This window comes from Rhinolophus ferrumequinum, chromosome 20, assembly GCF_004115265.2.
Source record: "Rhinolophus ferrumequinum isolate MPI-CBG mRhiFer1 chromosome 20, mRhiFer1_v1.p, whole genome shotgun sequence".
In the NCBI taxonomy this organism is placed as follows: Eukaryota; Metazoa; Chordata; class Mammalia; order Chiroptera; family Rhinolophidae; genus Rhinolophus; species Rhinolophus ferrumequinum.
In genome coordinates, this window is record NC_046303.1 from 46,685,827 (window position 1) to 46,700,392 (window position 14,566).

General features: G+C 42.3%; 1 protein-coding gene across 5 annotated transcripts in view; it reads left to right on the top strand.

The window, feature by feature from the left end:
• The window catches only part of FAM185A (family with sequence similarity 185 member A), a 103,368-nt gene that overhangs the window by 52,826 nt on the left and 35,976 nt on the right, over positions 1-14,566 (top strand). Inside the window, exon 7 of one of the 5 annotated variants that reach the window (XM_033088876.1) lies at positions 14,184-14,276. The exons of the other annotated variants lie outside the window; for them this stretch is intronic. Within the exon in view, the coding sequence (XP_032944767.1) occupies positions 14,184-14,236 (53 nt within the window). The 3' untranslated portion in view covers positions 14,237-14,276. The remainder of the gene's footprint in view (positions 1-14,183; positions 14,277-14,566) is intronic. 5 annotated transcript variants of the gene reach the window in all.

A 14,566-nucleotide genomic window follows, 5' to 3' on the forward strand; every position in this document is an offset into this window, starting at 1 on the left:
TTGTAGGATTTATGGAAAGGGGGGGAATTTTTTGAGTAGCAGCAGAGGAGAGTTGTAAATCTAACTGTTGAAGTTGTTTAAGAAGAGTTAGATGTTGTTTTTTGAGTTGAACGGTTCTTTGTAATTGTTGGACTTGGTGGGAGAGGAGAGTTTGATCAGGATCGTGGATAGGAGCTAAAGGCATTTGGGGATTATAGGGAGGGGGCAATTGATTAGAGGCCAGAAACTGCCAGTCAGGATTATGTTTAGCGGCAGCTTCCTCTAAATCAGCCTCGTCCTCAGGGTTTAACTGATCGTCCTCAGGTGGGCTAGAATTTACATTAAGATCAGGACAATTAGGTGGTATGGGAGGATATAAGGGCTTACTAGGATCTTTTTTGGTGGTCTCAGGATCTTCAGGAGGCATTGAAATAGAAATAGAATCTGAATCGTGGGAGGACTTAGAAGAGGGGTCCTGTAAGGAGGAGGAGGGGCGGGAAGCGTTTTGTAAAAATGTGTTTCCTTCTTGTAACACTCGGTCGATGTCAGGGGTGTAGCAATCTACCATAAGTAGCTCATTAATGCAATTCCAATAAGTGAAAGCAGTAATGGGGATTTTTTTAGGGCCAAAAGTTTTATAAAAGTCATTAAGGGCATCTCCAACCCTTTTCCATCTTTTGTGGTCTATGGTTCCTTCCTGAGGGAGCCAAGGGCAAACATCTTTTAAGAAATTAAAAAAGATAACTAAATCTTTTTTCTTGACTTTAACTCTCCTTATTTGTAAGGACTCTTTTAGTCCTGAGATAAACTTGTCATGAACACTAACCTCTTGTCCCATTATGATAAGGAATAAAGACTCTCCTCATGTAGGCAGTCGGTTGGTACAATCCGCCAACACGGACCCAAACGAGACGGCACGGATGGTAACGACCCGCAGACGAATGTCTTTTGGGACTCACCCGGCCGGAGCGACGGGGGTGTTGGGGTGAGAGGAGAAAAAGCCCTTACGTGAGCAATCGGTTGGTATAATCCGCCAACACGGATCCCGAGAGGCGACGCGGCTGGTAACGACCCTCAGGCGAAAGCCAGTCGGGACTCAACCGGTCGGGAAATCCTCTGGGTGGACGATTGGAGTTCAAAGTAAGCAGGCAAAATCTCGCTCAAACGGTCCCAAACACCTAGAAAACTGTCTCGTTGGTGAACGACTAAAACCCAAAGTGAGCTGAGAGCAGATAAAAAGGGAGACTGGGACAACAGGTTAGGGGAACCCTAGTCTAAGTGTCTGAGGGGAAGCCTGTAGACTATACATAAGTCTAGAACACAAATATATGTCCCATTTTTTGAAGGAGTCGTCCGCTTACCTGTACAGATCTCCCACAAGTTGGGTAGTCTTATGGTGATCAAAGAAGAAATATGCTGCAGCTCCTTAGACCGGACGAACTCAGGCGTCTCGTCTTCTAGGAGACTTCAGGCCCCATGTTGGGCGCCAGTTGTCCTGACCCACGGGACACTACACGAGGGACCCCGAAGTACCTAGAAGGGAGGAAAATGGGAGACACAAAGACCGGAGACAAGACAGGAGTTCTGATCAAGTCTCTCTTTATTGCAGCTCAATCATGGGTTATATACATTTTTTTGTTGGGTGGAGGGGCATTAACGTAAGCAGGGTTGCCGCAGGCTGATGGTCTTAAGCCATCTGGACATACCCTACAGAATGTGGGTGTTATCTAAAGACCCAAGTAACTTCCTCTATCTCATGCTTCTCAGTCATGTGATGGTGCCTTACAGGCACCCGCCCTCTACACATTCACTTATTCTCTTCTTTAGATTCCACATATAAGTGAGATCATATCGTATTTGTCTTTCTCTGTCTGACTTATTTCACTTAACATAATGTTCTCTAGGTCCATCCATGTTGTTGCAAATGGTAAGATTTCTTCTTCTTTATGGTTGCGTAATACTCCATTGTATAAATGTACCACAGTGTCTTAATCTAGTCGTCTACTGATGGGCATTTCGGTGGTTTCCATGTCTTGGCTATTGTGTATAGTGCTGCAATAAACATAGGAGTGCATACATTTTTTTTTTAATTAGAGTTTTGGATTTCTCCGGATAGATACCTAGGAATGGAATTGCTGGATCATAAGGTAATTCCATTTCAGATTTTTGAGATACCTCCATACTGTTTTCCGTAGTGGCTGCACCAATCTGCAATCCCACCAACAGCGCACAAGAGTTCCCTTTTCTCCACATCCATGCCAGCACTTGTTGTTTGTTTGATTTATTGATGATAGCCATTTTGACTGGGGTGAGGTGGTATCTCATTGTGGTTTTTATTTGCATTTCTCTAATGCTTAGTGAGGTTGAGCATTTTTTCATATGTCTGTTTGCCATCTTTATGTCCTTTTTAGAAAAAGGTCTCTTCATGTCCTCTGCCCATTTTTCAATTGGGTTGTTTGTTTTTTTGGAGTTGAGTGATTTTTTTATAAATTTGTGATATTAACCCTTTATCAGATATATCACTGGCAAATATCTTTTTCCATTCAGTAGGATCCCTTTTTGTTTTATTGATGGTTTCCTTTGCTGTGAAAACACTTTTTAGTTTGATGTAATCCCACATGTTTATTTTTTCTCTTACTTCCCTTGCGCGAGGGGATATATCAGTAAAAATCTTACTCCGGGTAATGTCTGTGAAGTTTCTTCCTGTATTTTCTTCTAGGCATTTTATGGTTTCAGATCTTACATTTAAGTCTTTAAGCCATTTTGAATTTATTTTTGTATATGGTGTAAGGAGGTAGCCCACCTTCATTTTTTTTGCATGTGTCTGTCCAGGTTTCCCAGCACCATTTATTGAATAGACTATCTTTACCCCACCGTACATTCTTGCTTCCATTGTCATAGATTAAATGGCCACATAGGCATGGATTTATTTCTGGGCTCTGTATTCTGTTCCATTGATCTATGTGTCTGTTTTTATGCCAGTACCATGCTGTTTTGATTACTGTAGCCTTGTAGTAAATTTGATGTCAGGTATCGTGATACCTCCCACTTTGTTCTTATTTCTCAAGATTGCTGAGGCTATCCGGGGTCTTTTATGGTTTCATATAAATTTTAGGATTATATGCTCTATTTCTGTGAAAAACATCGTTGGTACTTTGATAGGAATTGCGTTGAATATGTATATTGCCTTAGGCAGTATGGACATTTTAACTATATTAATTCTTCCTATCCATGAACATGGTATGTGTTTCCATCTATTTGTATCCTCTTTCATTTCTTTCTTCAGTGTCTTATAATTTTCTGAGTACAGCTCTTTTACTTCTTTGGTTAAATTTATTCCCAGGTATTTTATAGTCTTTGAAGCAATTGTAAATGGAATTTTTTTTTTTAATTTCTCCTTCTGATGTTTTATTATTGGTATATACAAATGCAACTGATTTCTGAATATTAATTTTGTATCCTGCTACTTTACTAAATTCATCTATCAGCTCTAATAGCTTCTTGGTGGAGTCTTTAGGGTTCTCTATATATCGTATCATGTCATTTGCATATAATGACAATTTTACTTCCTCCTTGCCAATTTGGATGCCTTTTATTTCTTTTTCTTGTCTGATTGCTGTGGCTAGAACTTCCAGCACTATGTTGAATAGAAGCGGAGAAAGCAGGCAACCTTGCCTTGTTCCTGATCTTAAGGGGAATGGTTTTAGCTTTTCCCCATTGAGTATGATGTTAGCTGTGGGTTTGTCATATATGGCCTTTATTATGTTGAGATATGATCTCTCTATTCCCACTTTCTTAAGGGTTTTTACCATAAATGGCTGCTGGATTTTGTCAAATGCTTTTTCTGCATCTATTGATATGATCATGTGATTTTTATTTTTCATTTTGTTAATGTGGTATATCACATTGATTGATTTGCAGATGTTGAACCACCCTTGCATACCAGGAATGAATCCCACTTGATCATGATATATGATCTTTTTAATGTATTGCTGAATTCTGTTCTCTAATATTTTGTTGAGTATTTTTACATCTATGTTCATTAGAGATATCAGCCTGTTGTTTTCTTTTTTTGTGGTATCTTCGTCTGATTTTGGGATCAGGGTGATAGTGGCCTCATAAAAAGTGTTTGGGAGCCTTCCCTCCTTCTGGATTTTTTGGAGTAGTTTGAGGAGAATAGATGATAATTCTTTTCTGAATGTTTTTTAAAATTCACCTGTAAAGCCATCTGGTCCAGGGCTTTTGTTTGCTGGGAGCTTGTTGATTACTGATTCAATTTCCCTGGTGATAATCAGTCTATTCAGGTTTTCTGTTTCTTCTTGAGTTAGCCTTGGAAGGTTGTATGCTTCTAGAAAATTGTCCATTTCTTCCAGATTGTCAAATTTGTTGGCATATAGTTGCTCATAGTAATTCCTTAAAATATTTTGTGTTTCTGTGGTATCTGTTGTCACCTCTCCTCTTTCATTTCTGCTTTTATTAATTTGGGTCCTCTCTTTTTTTTAATGAGTCTGGCTAAAGGTTTGTCGATTTTGTTTATCCTCTCTAAAAACCAACTCTTGGATTCATTGATCTTTTGTAGTGTTTTTCTGGTTTCTGTTTCATTTATTTCCACTCTGATCTTTATTGTCTCCTTCCTTGTACTGCTTTGGACTTATTTTGCTGTTCTTTCTCCAGATCCCTTAAGTGTGAAGATAAACTGTTGATTAGTGATGTTTCTTGTTTCTTTAGGTAGGCCTGCAATGCTATGAGTTTCCCTCTTAGTACTGCTTTCGCGGCATCCCATAGATTTTGAGTCGTCATGTTTTCATTTTCGTTTGTCTTGAGATATCTTTTGATTTCTTCCTTGATCTCATGGTTGACGCATTCATTATTTAGTAACAAGTTATTCAGCCTCCATGAATTGGTGTGTCTTCCAGTTTTTTTCAAGTAGTTGATTTCTAATTTCATAGCAGTGTGGTATGAATTCAGTTTTTTTAAATTTATTGAGATTCGTTTTGTGACTTGACATGTGGTCTATCTTGGAAATGTTCCATGTGCGCTTACGAAGACTGTGTATTCTGCAGCTTTGGGGTGAAATGCTCTGAAAATATCGATTAAATCCAACTGATCAAATGTGTCATGTAAGGCTGCTGTTTCCATATTGATTTTCTGCCTGGAGGACCTGTCCCTTGTTGTCAGAGGTGTGTTGAAGTCCCCTACTATGATAGTGTTACTGTTGATCTCTGTCTTTATGTCAGTCAATATCTGTTTTTTATATTTAGGTGCTCCTATGTTGGGTGCATAGAGGTTTACTAGGGTTATGTCCTCTTGTTGGATCGATCCCTTTATTATTATGTAGTTCCCATCTTTGTCTTTTAATATGTTCTTCATTTTAAAGACTATTTTATCAGATATAAGTATTGCAACGCCAGCTTTTTTCTCATTTCCATTTGCATGAAATATCTTTCTCCAACCCTTCACTTTCACCCTGTGTGTCTTTTGATCTGAGGTAAGTCTCTTGTATACAGCATATCCAAGGGTCTTGCTTTCTTATCCACTCAGCCACCCTATGTCTCTTGATTGGAGCATTTAATCTGTTTACATTTAAAGTGATTATTGATAGGTGCATAGTTATTGCCATTTTTAAAATTTGTAGTTAGATTGTTTTCATCTTTCTTCTATTTACAGAAGTCCTTTTAGTATTTCTTGCAATGCTGGCTTGGTGGTAATAAATTCATTTAGCTTATTCTTTTCTGGGAAGCTCTTTATCTCTCCTTCAATTTTAAATGATAGCCTTGCTGGATAAAGCAACCTAGGTTGCAGGCCTTTGGTTTTCAGCACTTTGAGTACCTCCTGCCACTCCCTCCTGGCCTGCAAAGTTTCTGTAGAAAAGTCTTTTGATAGTCTTATAGGAGTTCCCTTGTATGTAACCTGCTGTCTTTCTTTTGCTACTTTTGGTATTCTCTCTTTGTCTTTAACATTTGCCATTTTAGGTATAATGTGTCTTGGTGTGGGCCTGTGTGGGTGCATCCTGGTTGGAACTCTCTACACTTCCTGTGCTTGTATGTCAGTTTCCTGCACCAGGTTAGGGAAGTTTTCAGTCATTGTTACTTCAAATATGTTCTGGACCCCTTGCTCCCTCTCTTCACCTTCTGGTATTCCTATGATGTGCATGTTGTTGAGGTTGATGTTATCCCAGAGGTCTCTTAAACCATTTTCATTGTTTTTTATTCTTTTTTTCTTTTTGTGGTTCCGCTTGGGTGATCTCTGCTAACTCGTCTTCTAAGTCGCTGATTCGATCCTCTGCCTTATTTAGCCTACCGGTAATTCCTTCAAGTGTGTTCTTTATGTCAGTTATTGTTATAGCCCTTGCCTTGTTCTAGCCCTGCCTTTGCTGTCAAAAGTCTATAGGGGCTTTACTTGACTGCCTTTGCAGTACCCTTCTTGGGAGGCAGACAAAAGACTTTTCGTAAAAAGTTCAAGCACCCCCTAACCACCTGCCGCCGGCCCGGCTTGATTTTTTGTTGGTTTCCACCGCTGCTGGTGGTGCTGTGGCTGGAGAGAGAGTACCCAGGGTGACATTGGGGGGCTGGGCTAAGGATAGTGCTGGAACCAGGGCTGAGCTCGGGAGTGGCTGTCCTGGAGCCTGGTCTGTGCTCGGGAGTGGAGGTCCTGGAGCCTGATCTTTCCTCAGGCGTGGTGGTCCTGGACCCCCGCCTGGGCTCAGCAATGGCAGTCCTGGAGCCTGATCTTTCCTCAGGAGTGGAGGTCCTGGAGCCTGACCTTTCCTCAGGAGTGGAGGTCCTGGAGCCTGATCTTTCCTCAGGAGTGGCGTACCTGGAGCCCTGGCTGTGCTCGGGAGTGGAGGTCCTGGAGCTCCAGCAGTGCTTAGGAGGGGAGGGCTCAGGGGTGGCGTTCCTAGACTTCCGGCTGGGCTCAAGAATGGCGGTCTTGGAGCCTGGTCTGGATGGGGGTAGGGTGGTCCTGGACTGAGAAATGGCTGTGCTGTAATCCTGGGTGTATGTAGGACCGGCAGACTCTTCGGCCTTCTCTCCTGGCTCCTGGTCCATAGGCAGCTGCTCTGCTTGCTGACAACCGGACAACTCGGATTGTACCTACTGGGCTGGGGAGGGGCTGCGGCTCTGGAACTCAGGGGGATGGAAGGGCTTCACCTTGATTGTACGGTGCTGGTATTTTAAGTTTTTTCTGTGTAAAATGCGGTATGTGGCCAGGATGTTATTGTATATTTTATTTACCAATGCGTTCTTGATGTCTTCCTCCCCAAAGCCCAGGTTCACCATTTCTTCCATTACCCAGGTGTCTATTACATCACTGGGTGGCTCCACGTAGGGCTTCAGCTCTTCCTCTTGGCCCATGTTTATCCAGGGATCTGACATGATGTCCCTCAGATTGTCTCTCTGTTCAGGGTGGAGGTTTAGCAGTTTCTGCAGGAGGTTTGCCACTTGAGTGGACAGATAGGTTGGCACGAAATACTGCCCGCTGCGTATCTTCATCATCAGCACTGGCCAGCTCGTCGTATCAAAAGGGACCATGTTCATCAGCATCTCGTAGAGCAGCATGCCCAGGCTCCACATGTCCGCGGCACAACCGTCGTACGTTTCGCCCACGAACACTTCTGGGGCTGTATAAATGAGAGTGCCGCAAAACTTGCTGAGCTGATGGATGTTGGAGGATGCGCCAAGTCCAAAATCTACAAGTGTGGCGTTCATGCGGGAGTCTAGCAGCACGTTGTCTGGCTTCAGGTCCCTGTGAGCGACGCCCTTCTCGTGGCAGTAGTACACCGCTGACACCAGCTGCCGGAAGACGCCGCGGGCCGTGTCCTCCGACATGCGGCCGTTGTCCCTGAGGTAGTCCAGCATGTTCCCTCCGGGCACAAACTCCATGACCAGGTAGAGGGATTCCCCCGCGATGATCACGTGGAACAGCTGCACGATGTTAGGTTGCTGCAGGTCTGCCATGCAGCGGGCTTCTTGCAGGAGAGAGCTGTGCGTCTGGTCGGAGACCTGTTGTTTGATGACTTTCACGGCCACCTGCGTCTGCGTGAGGATGTGCGTGCCCACCACCACGTTGCCGAAGGAGCCCTCGCCCATGGATCCATTGAGCTCATAATGGGCAGTGGGGGGCTCCTGGTCAACACGGATGTCTGTGGAGTCACGTGACATGGTGACCCCCCTCCCCCCAGCTATGCTCACTGACGCTCACTACGCTCTCCAACTGTGCCCACGAACGGTAACTGCGCTAACTACGCTGACTAAATATACTAACTGTATCAACAATATTACTAAGTAATAACTATACTAACCATGCTGACTAAATATACAATCAAAAATGAGACCAAGGAAACAAGAGGGAAGGGAGAAAATAAAACGGGGGGTGGGCTAATAAACAATAACTATGCTAACTGCACTGACTAAATATAATAACTGTACTAACAATACTAACTAATAACACTAACTAAACAAATGAAACCAAGGAAACAAGAGGGAAGGGAGAAAATAAAACGGGGAGAAAACAAGCTGAAACGTCCAAGTCCAACCGGTCACCACAAATCAGCTTCCGGGGCTATAACGGACAGAGAACGCAGCCCAGCCAGGGCCTTATATAGCGGCTACGGGTAGTCGTCACACTGGTGCTTTATGAGCTCAGAGCCGGAAACTGACCGTATTGGCTAAGGAGCAACTACAGCGGTTGTCTCAGTTTTGGGTTTCTCATTATTCTGAGAAAAAGGGGGGACCCCAAAGGAATTTTTGTTTATGTAGGATATTAAAGACTGATATTTACTTTATTAGAATTTAAAGTCTGTAGGATGCTTTAAAAAGAAAAAAAAAAGTGTATTAGAATGTTTTTCCAGGGGTGGATAGTGTTGCATTTTGAAAAGCCATTAAGATGATTTGTTTCCACTTCCTCAGCCAAGAAATGGTGCTGCCCTTTGAGAAGCACTACTTGGGTGTATAATAATGTAACTTTTTATGTAAAATGATCATTTAAAAGTTATCTACAAGCAATTGTTCTTTAAAACCACCTTGCGCTTATTAATACGGTAGCTTAGCTGAGTAGTTCCCTCAGAAAATACTTTCAGGTGTGTATTCATTTCGGATACCTTCAGTTTTTTGTTTGTTTGTTTGTTTTGTTTTTAAATAAATGGAAGCCTGTTAAAAGTGAATTTGCTTCCAAAAGTGGCTACCTCATAGGCATAAAACTGGCTGGGCTCAGGGGAATCAGATTGAAATAATGCCAGGGACACGAAGTCTACCAATTTTCACTATTGATTCAATCCAGTTAATTGCACAATTTCAGTTTCACAACTTCCAGAAGTAAGTGTTGCCTATTTTTCTCTAATTAGTAAATTACCACATGTCAATGTTCGATACATTGTTTAGAACAGATTTGTTGTTAACTTTTGTGTCAGTTTAAAATAATCTACTTCAAATCATGGGAAAATCATGAATATTTAGTGATATATTGGATCTGATCTCACTTTTTTTGAAGAGATACTTTTTTTCTTTAAGCTCTGCCTGATCCACTGTACTGAAGCTCCAGACATAGCTGAAAGTTTTAAAACTAAACCATTAAGTCTTTCAGACTATACCTCTCATCTTTCTCCCTTAGCAGCACACAAAATGGAATGAAAGAAACATCTTGGAATTATTATAATTCAATGCGTTTGGATAACTTATTTGTGCCTTATTTATTTTAAGTGTGTTTTTGTTCTTAAAATTCATCCATTCAAGTCTGTCTTCCTCACCAGCTCCCAGACGCCATTACCTTTCCATTAGTGAACTCTGATGCACCTCTTCCTTTGGTCTTTGATCTGTCACGAGCCTTTTGACATGATCGGTGGTCATATATAGAATGCCCCTCCCCATGTCCCCCCACACTCAGGATTTATAGGGACACTCATCGATGCTGAGATACTCTGAGAAATACTTCTGTTCTAATTGATACCTGCAAAGGTACCAAATTGGACACCTAACATGGTTCCTGAAAGCAGAGTAACTTACAACTGTAAAGCCTCCTTTTGTCTGTTGTTTGAAAATGTTGTATGCTTCTAGAAAATTGTCCATTTCTTCCAGATTGATTAATTTGTTGGCATATAGTTGCTCGTAGTAATTTCTTAAATTTTTTTGTATTTCTGTGGTGTTTGTTGGCACTTCTCTTTCATTTCTGATTTTATCAATTTGGGTCCTCTCTTTGTTTTGATGAGTTTGTCTAAAGGTTTGTCAATTTTATCTTCTTGAAAACCTGGCTCTTGGATTCATTGATCTTTTCTATTGTTCTTTTGGTCTCTAATTTATTTATTTTCACTCTGATCTGTATTATCTCCCTCCTTGTACTCCCTTTGAGCTTATTTTGCTGTTCTTTGTCCAGATTCCTTAAGTGTAAGAAAAAACTGTTGATTTGTGATATTTATTCTTTGTTTCAGTAGGCCTGCATTGCTATGAATTTCCCTCTTAGGACTGCTTTCGCTGCATCCCATAGATTTGGGGTCATTGTGTTTTCATTTTCATTTGTCTCGAGATATCTTTTGATTTCTTCATTGATCTCATTGTTGACCCATTTATTATTTAGTAACATGTTATTCAGCCTCCATGTATTTGTGTGTCTTCCATTTTTCTTCCTTTGGTTGATTTCTAATTTCACAGCAGTGTGGTATGATTTCAATTTTCTTAAATTTATTGAGGTTTGTTTTGTGACCTAACATGTGGTCTATATTGGAATATGTTCTATGTGTGCTTACGAAGACTGTGTATTCTGCAGCTTTGGGGTGAAATGCTCTGAAAATATCGATTAAATCCAACTGATCAAATGTGTCATTTAAGGCTGCTGTTTCCATATTGATTTTCTGCCTGGAGGACCTGTCCCTTGTTGTCATTGGTGTGTTGAAGTCCCCTACTATGATAGTGTTACTGTTGATCTCTGTCTTTATGTCAGTCAATATCTGTTTTGCATATTTAGGTGCTCCTATGTTGGGTGCATAGATGTTTACTAGGGTTATGTCCTCTTGTCGGATCGATCCCTTTATTATTATATAGTGCCCATCTTTGTCTTTTAATATATTCTTCATTTTAAAGTCTAATTTTGTCAGATATAAGTGTAGCTACTCCAGCTTTCTTCTCATTTCCATTTGCATGAAATATCTTACTCCATATCTTTACTTTCAGCCCGTGTGTGTTTTCATCTCAGGTGAGTCTCTTGTATACAGCATATGCAAGGGTCTTGTTTTCTTACCCACTCAGCCACCCTATTTCTTTAGATTGGAGTGTTTAATCCTTTTACATTTAAAGCGATTATTGGTAGATACATAGTTATTGCCATTTTGTCATTTGTATTTCTGTTCTTCGTTAGTTAGATGTTTTTCATCTTTCTTCTGTTTACAGAAGCCCTTTTAACATTTCCTGCACTGCTGGAGTGGTGGTAATGAATTCCTTTAGCTTATTCTTTTCTGGGAAGCTTTTTATCTCTGCTTCAATTTTAAATGATAGCCTTGCTACATAACGCAATCTAGGTTGTAGGCCTTTGTTTTTCATCACTTTGAGTACCTCTGCCACTCCCTCCTGGCCTGCAAAGTTTCTGTAGAAAAGGCCTTTGGTTGTCTTATGGGAGTTCCCTTGTATGGAACCTGCTGCCTTTCTCTTGCTGCTTTTAGGATTCTCTCTTTGTCTTTAACTTTGCCATTTTAACTATAATGTGTCTTGGTGTGGACCTGTTTCGGTTCATCCTGGTTGGAACTCTCTGCACTTTCCGGGCTTGTATGTCTTTTTCCTTGACCAGGTTGGGGAAGTTTTCGGACATTGTTACTCCAAATGTGTTCCCGACCCCTCGCTCCCTCTCTTCACCTGCTGGTCCCTGTGGTGCGCCTGTTTTGAGCGTGCTGTTACCCCAGAGGTCTCTTAGGCCATTTTCATTGTTTTCTATTCTTTTTTCTTTCTGTTGTTCCATTTGGATGATCTCTGCTAACTCGTCTTCTAAGCTGCAGATTCTGTCCTCTGCTTCATCCAGCCTGCTGGTAACTCCTTCCAGTGTGTTCTTTATTTCTGTTATTGTGTTCTTTAGTTCTAACTGGTTGTTCTTTACGATTTCTCTGTCCTGAATGTCGTCACTAAGCTCCTTAAACATTCTTATCACCAGGGTTCTGAACTCTGTCTCTGATAGGTTGGTTACCTCTGCTTCATTTGGTTACAATTCTGGAGGTTTCTTCTGTTCTTTTATTTGGGACGTGTTTCTTTGTTTCCCCACTCTGGCTGACTCTCTGTTTCCTTCGATGTATTAGGTAGATCCCCTAGGGTTCTTCGTTCTTGCTGGGTTATCTTACGTAGTATGTGTCCTTTATATTTGACTTGCACCACTTCCTTCTTCTCCTCTGCGTGTGCTCCAAAGGTGATTCTTGTGTATAATGTCCTGTTAAAGTTGATCTTTAATTTCTTTTCGCTTGTGAGTAGGTGGGGATAACTCCAAGGCTGACTAGTTGTGAGAGTTGGCTCTGCCCACTGAAGGGTGTTCTGCTGCATGAGGGTTGACAACTTAAATGAGGTTTGGCCTCTATGGGTTTTTGTGCCTGTAGAGAATTCCCTCTGGGTGTGTCACTTGTAGGTCAAGCCCGGTAGTACTCTGGTTTGGTCTGGAGTTGGCCTCTGCGTGTGTTAAATCTTGTGCCTCTTAAGCTGGGCCCTGGTAGGGCAATTTCAGAACAAAGCAAATCACAAAGCACAACAACAACAAAGAAAAAACCAAATACACTCACATGAAAAAACAACCGATAACCCACACTCAACACAGGCAAAGATATCAAAGATATAAAAACAAAACAAAACAAAAAAAGCAGTGCCAGTCTTGGCTTAAGCCCACCAAGTAATCTCCAGGTTGTCCTCTGCTGCACCAAAGAGTCCTCTGTGTATTGTGCAGGCAGAGACGGTCACCTGGTGCCCAGAGTGACCTTGGGACTGCAGATTTAGGTGAGTAGTGTGAGGGGTCTGGATGGTGGTTTCTACAAAGTTAGTGCAGTGTCTGCTCTTGCCTGCACATAGCGCACTGAGAGTAGCAGCATCAGCCCTGTGCCCAGTTCTCCTGAGTCTTAGGGCACTTCTTCCACGCGCGCGCATGTGTGTGTGTGTGTGTATGTATGTGGCGGGCGGGAGATTTCTGAGCTGTTGAAAGCTCAGAGCTGTGTCTGCCGCCTACTGCTGATCCCTGGGAGTGTCTCCGCAGTTGTAATTGCCCTGCCCTAGGCAGGCCAGAAAGGGTGGGGGCTGGGGATGGAGGGGTCTTCTCTCTTCCAGCCCAGCCATGTCACACTCTTCTCACAGGCCAGAAAAGGTGGTGGCTGGGGGTGGAGGAGTCTCTTCTCTCCTAGCCTAGCAAAAATCACACTCTTCCCAGCCTCTTCCCTGAGTCAGAGCCGCACGCTGGTCTTCCCAGGGCCTGAGCACTAAGGTTCCTCTGTAATCTGACACTACTCCTCAGTTCAGGGGCCAGTTTAAGTCTCTGGAAGGGCGGGTGTAGGATTGGGAGAGCGGGGGGAGGGGCCCAGGTATGGAGATTCTGTCCTTTGTCCGACCTAGGGAGGTCTCAGCTGAGGTTGGAGGTCTCAGCTGAGGTTACTGCCTCAAATGCTGGATATGCTGGATATGCTGCCCCCTCGGCAGGAGTGATCAGCTGTGGGACGCAGGGAAAGAGCCCACCTCCTGGGTTTTGTGTTCTCTGTTCCATCCTGGGATCCCCTGCTTCTCTGTAGTCAGCCTGGTCTCCCCAGCTTCAGGTGCACTGTGTCTGCACTCCACTCCGCTCCCTTCCCTCTTCCCCTGTTCGCCCAGTTTGCCCACCTTCAAGTAATCCTTGCACAAGTCTCTTAGCTGTTCTGCACGATGAGCAGAGAGTCCTTTGATGTGTTATAGATGTCCCGTTTGTATTAAGATCTGGAGTAGAACTCAAAACGTGCGCCCCGCTGCTGCCATTCCTATGCAATTTGTTTTTTAAATAAACCAGTTGTAGTGATATGCTTTGTTCCCCCCCTTTTTGAATATTTCATCAGTCTTACCCCAAACTTGCAGCTCCATTTAAGATGGCTAAGAAGATACAAAGTTACTTAGGGAGACTAAAGTTGATGTTAATCAAACTAGAAGGCAAACAGTGACCTGTAGATACATTTGTTCTAAAAGGAATCTTTATAATGCAATGGATGTCATCCTGACCATCTTTGTCCACAGAACTGGGGTTCATCTTGTATGGCAGGGGCCTCTTACTTTTTTTTGATATATGAGAAAAAGGGAAAGAAAAACTTCTGAAACAGGAGCGTGCTGGTGAGTTTGCACTGCAACTATGCAATTGTTTTGAAAACTGATTCCTCAGCTAACAGAGGACTTTTTCTTGTTTCTTCCTTTAGAAGTTTGAATTACTAGACTGTAGGAAAAAGTCTTGCCTGGGGTACACAAAAGACTAATCCATTGGAAAGAACCATTAGTCAGTTGAAATTCAAATATTCTTTGTTTTTACTATTGTCCTCTCCTCTCCCCCCACAAGGCACAACCGAAAGCACAAGAGCTCAGGGTTCTGGTTGTGTTATAATGATCAGTGGGGTCACAATGCAAGT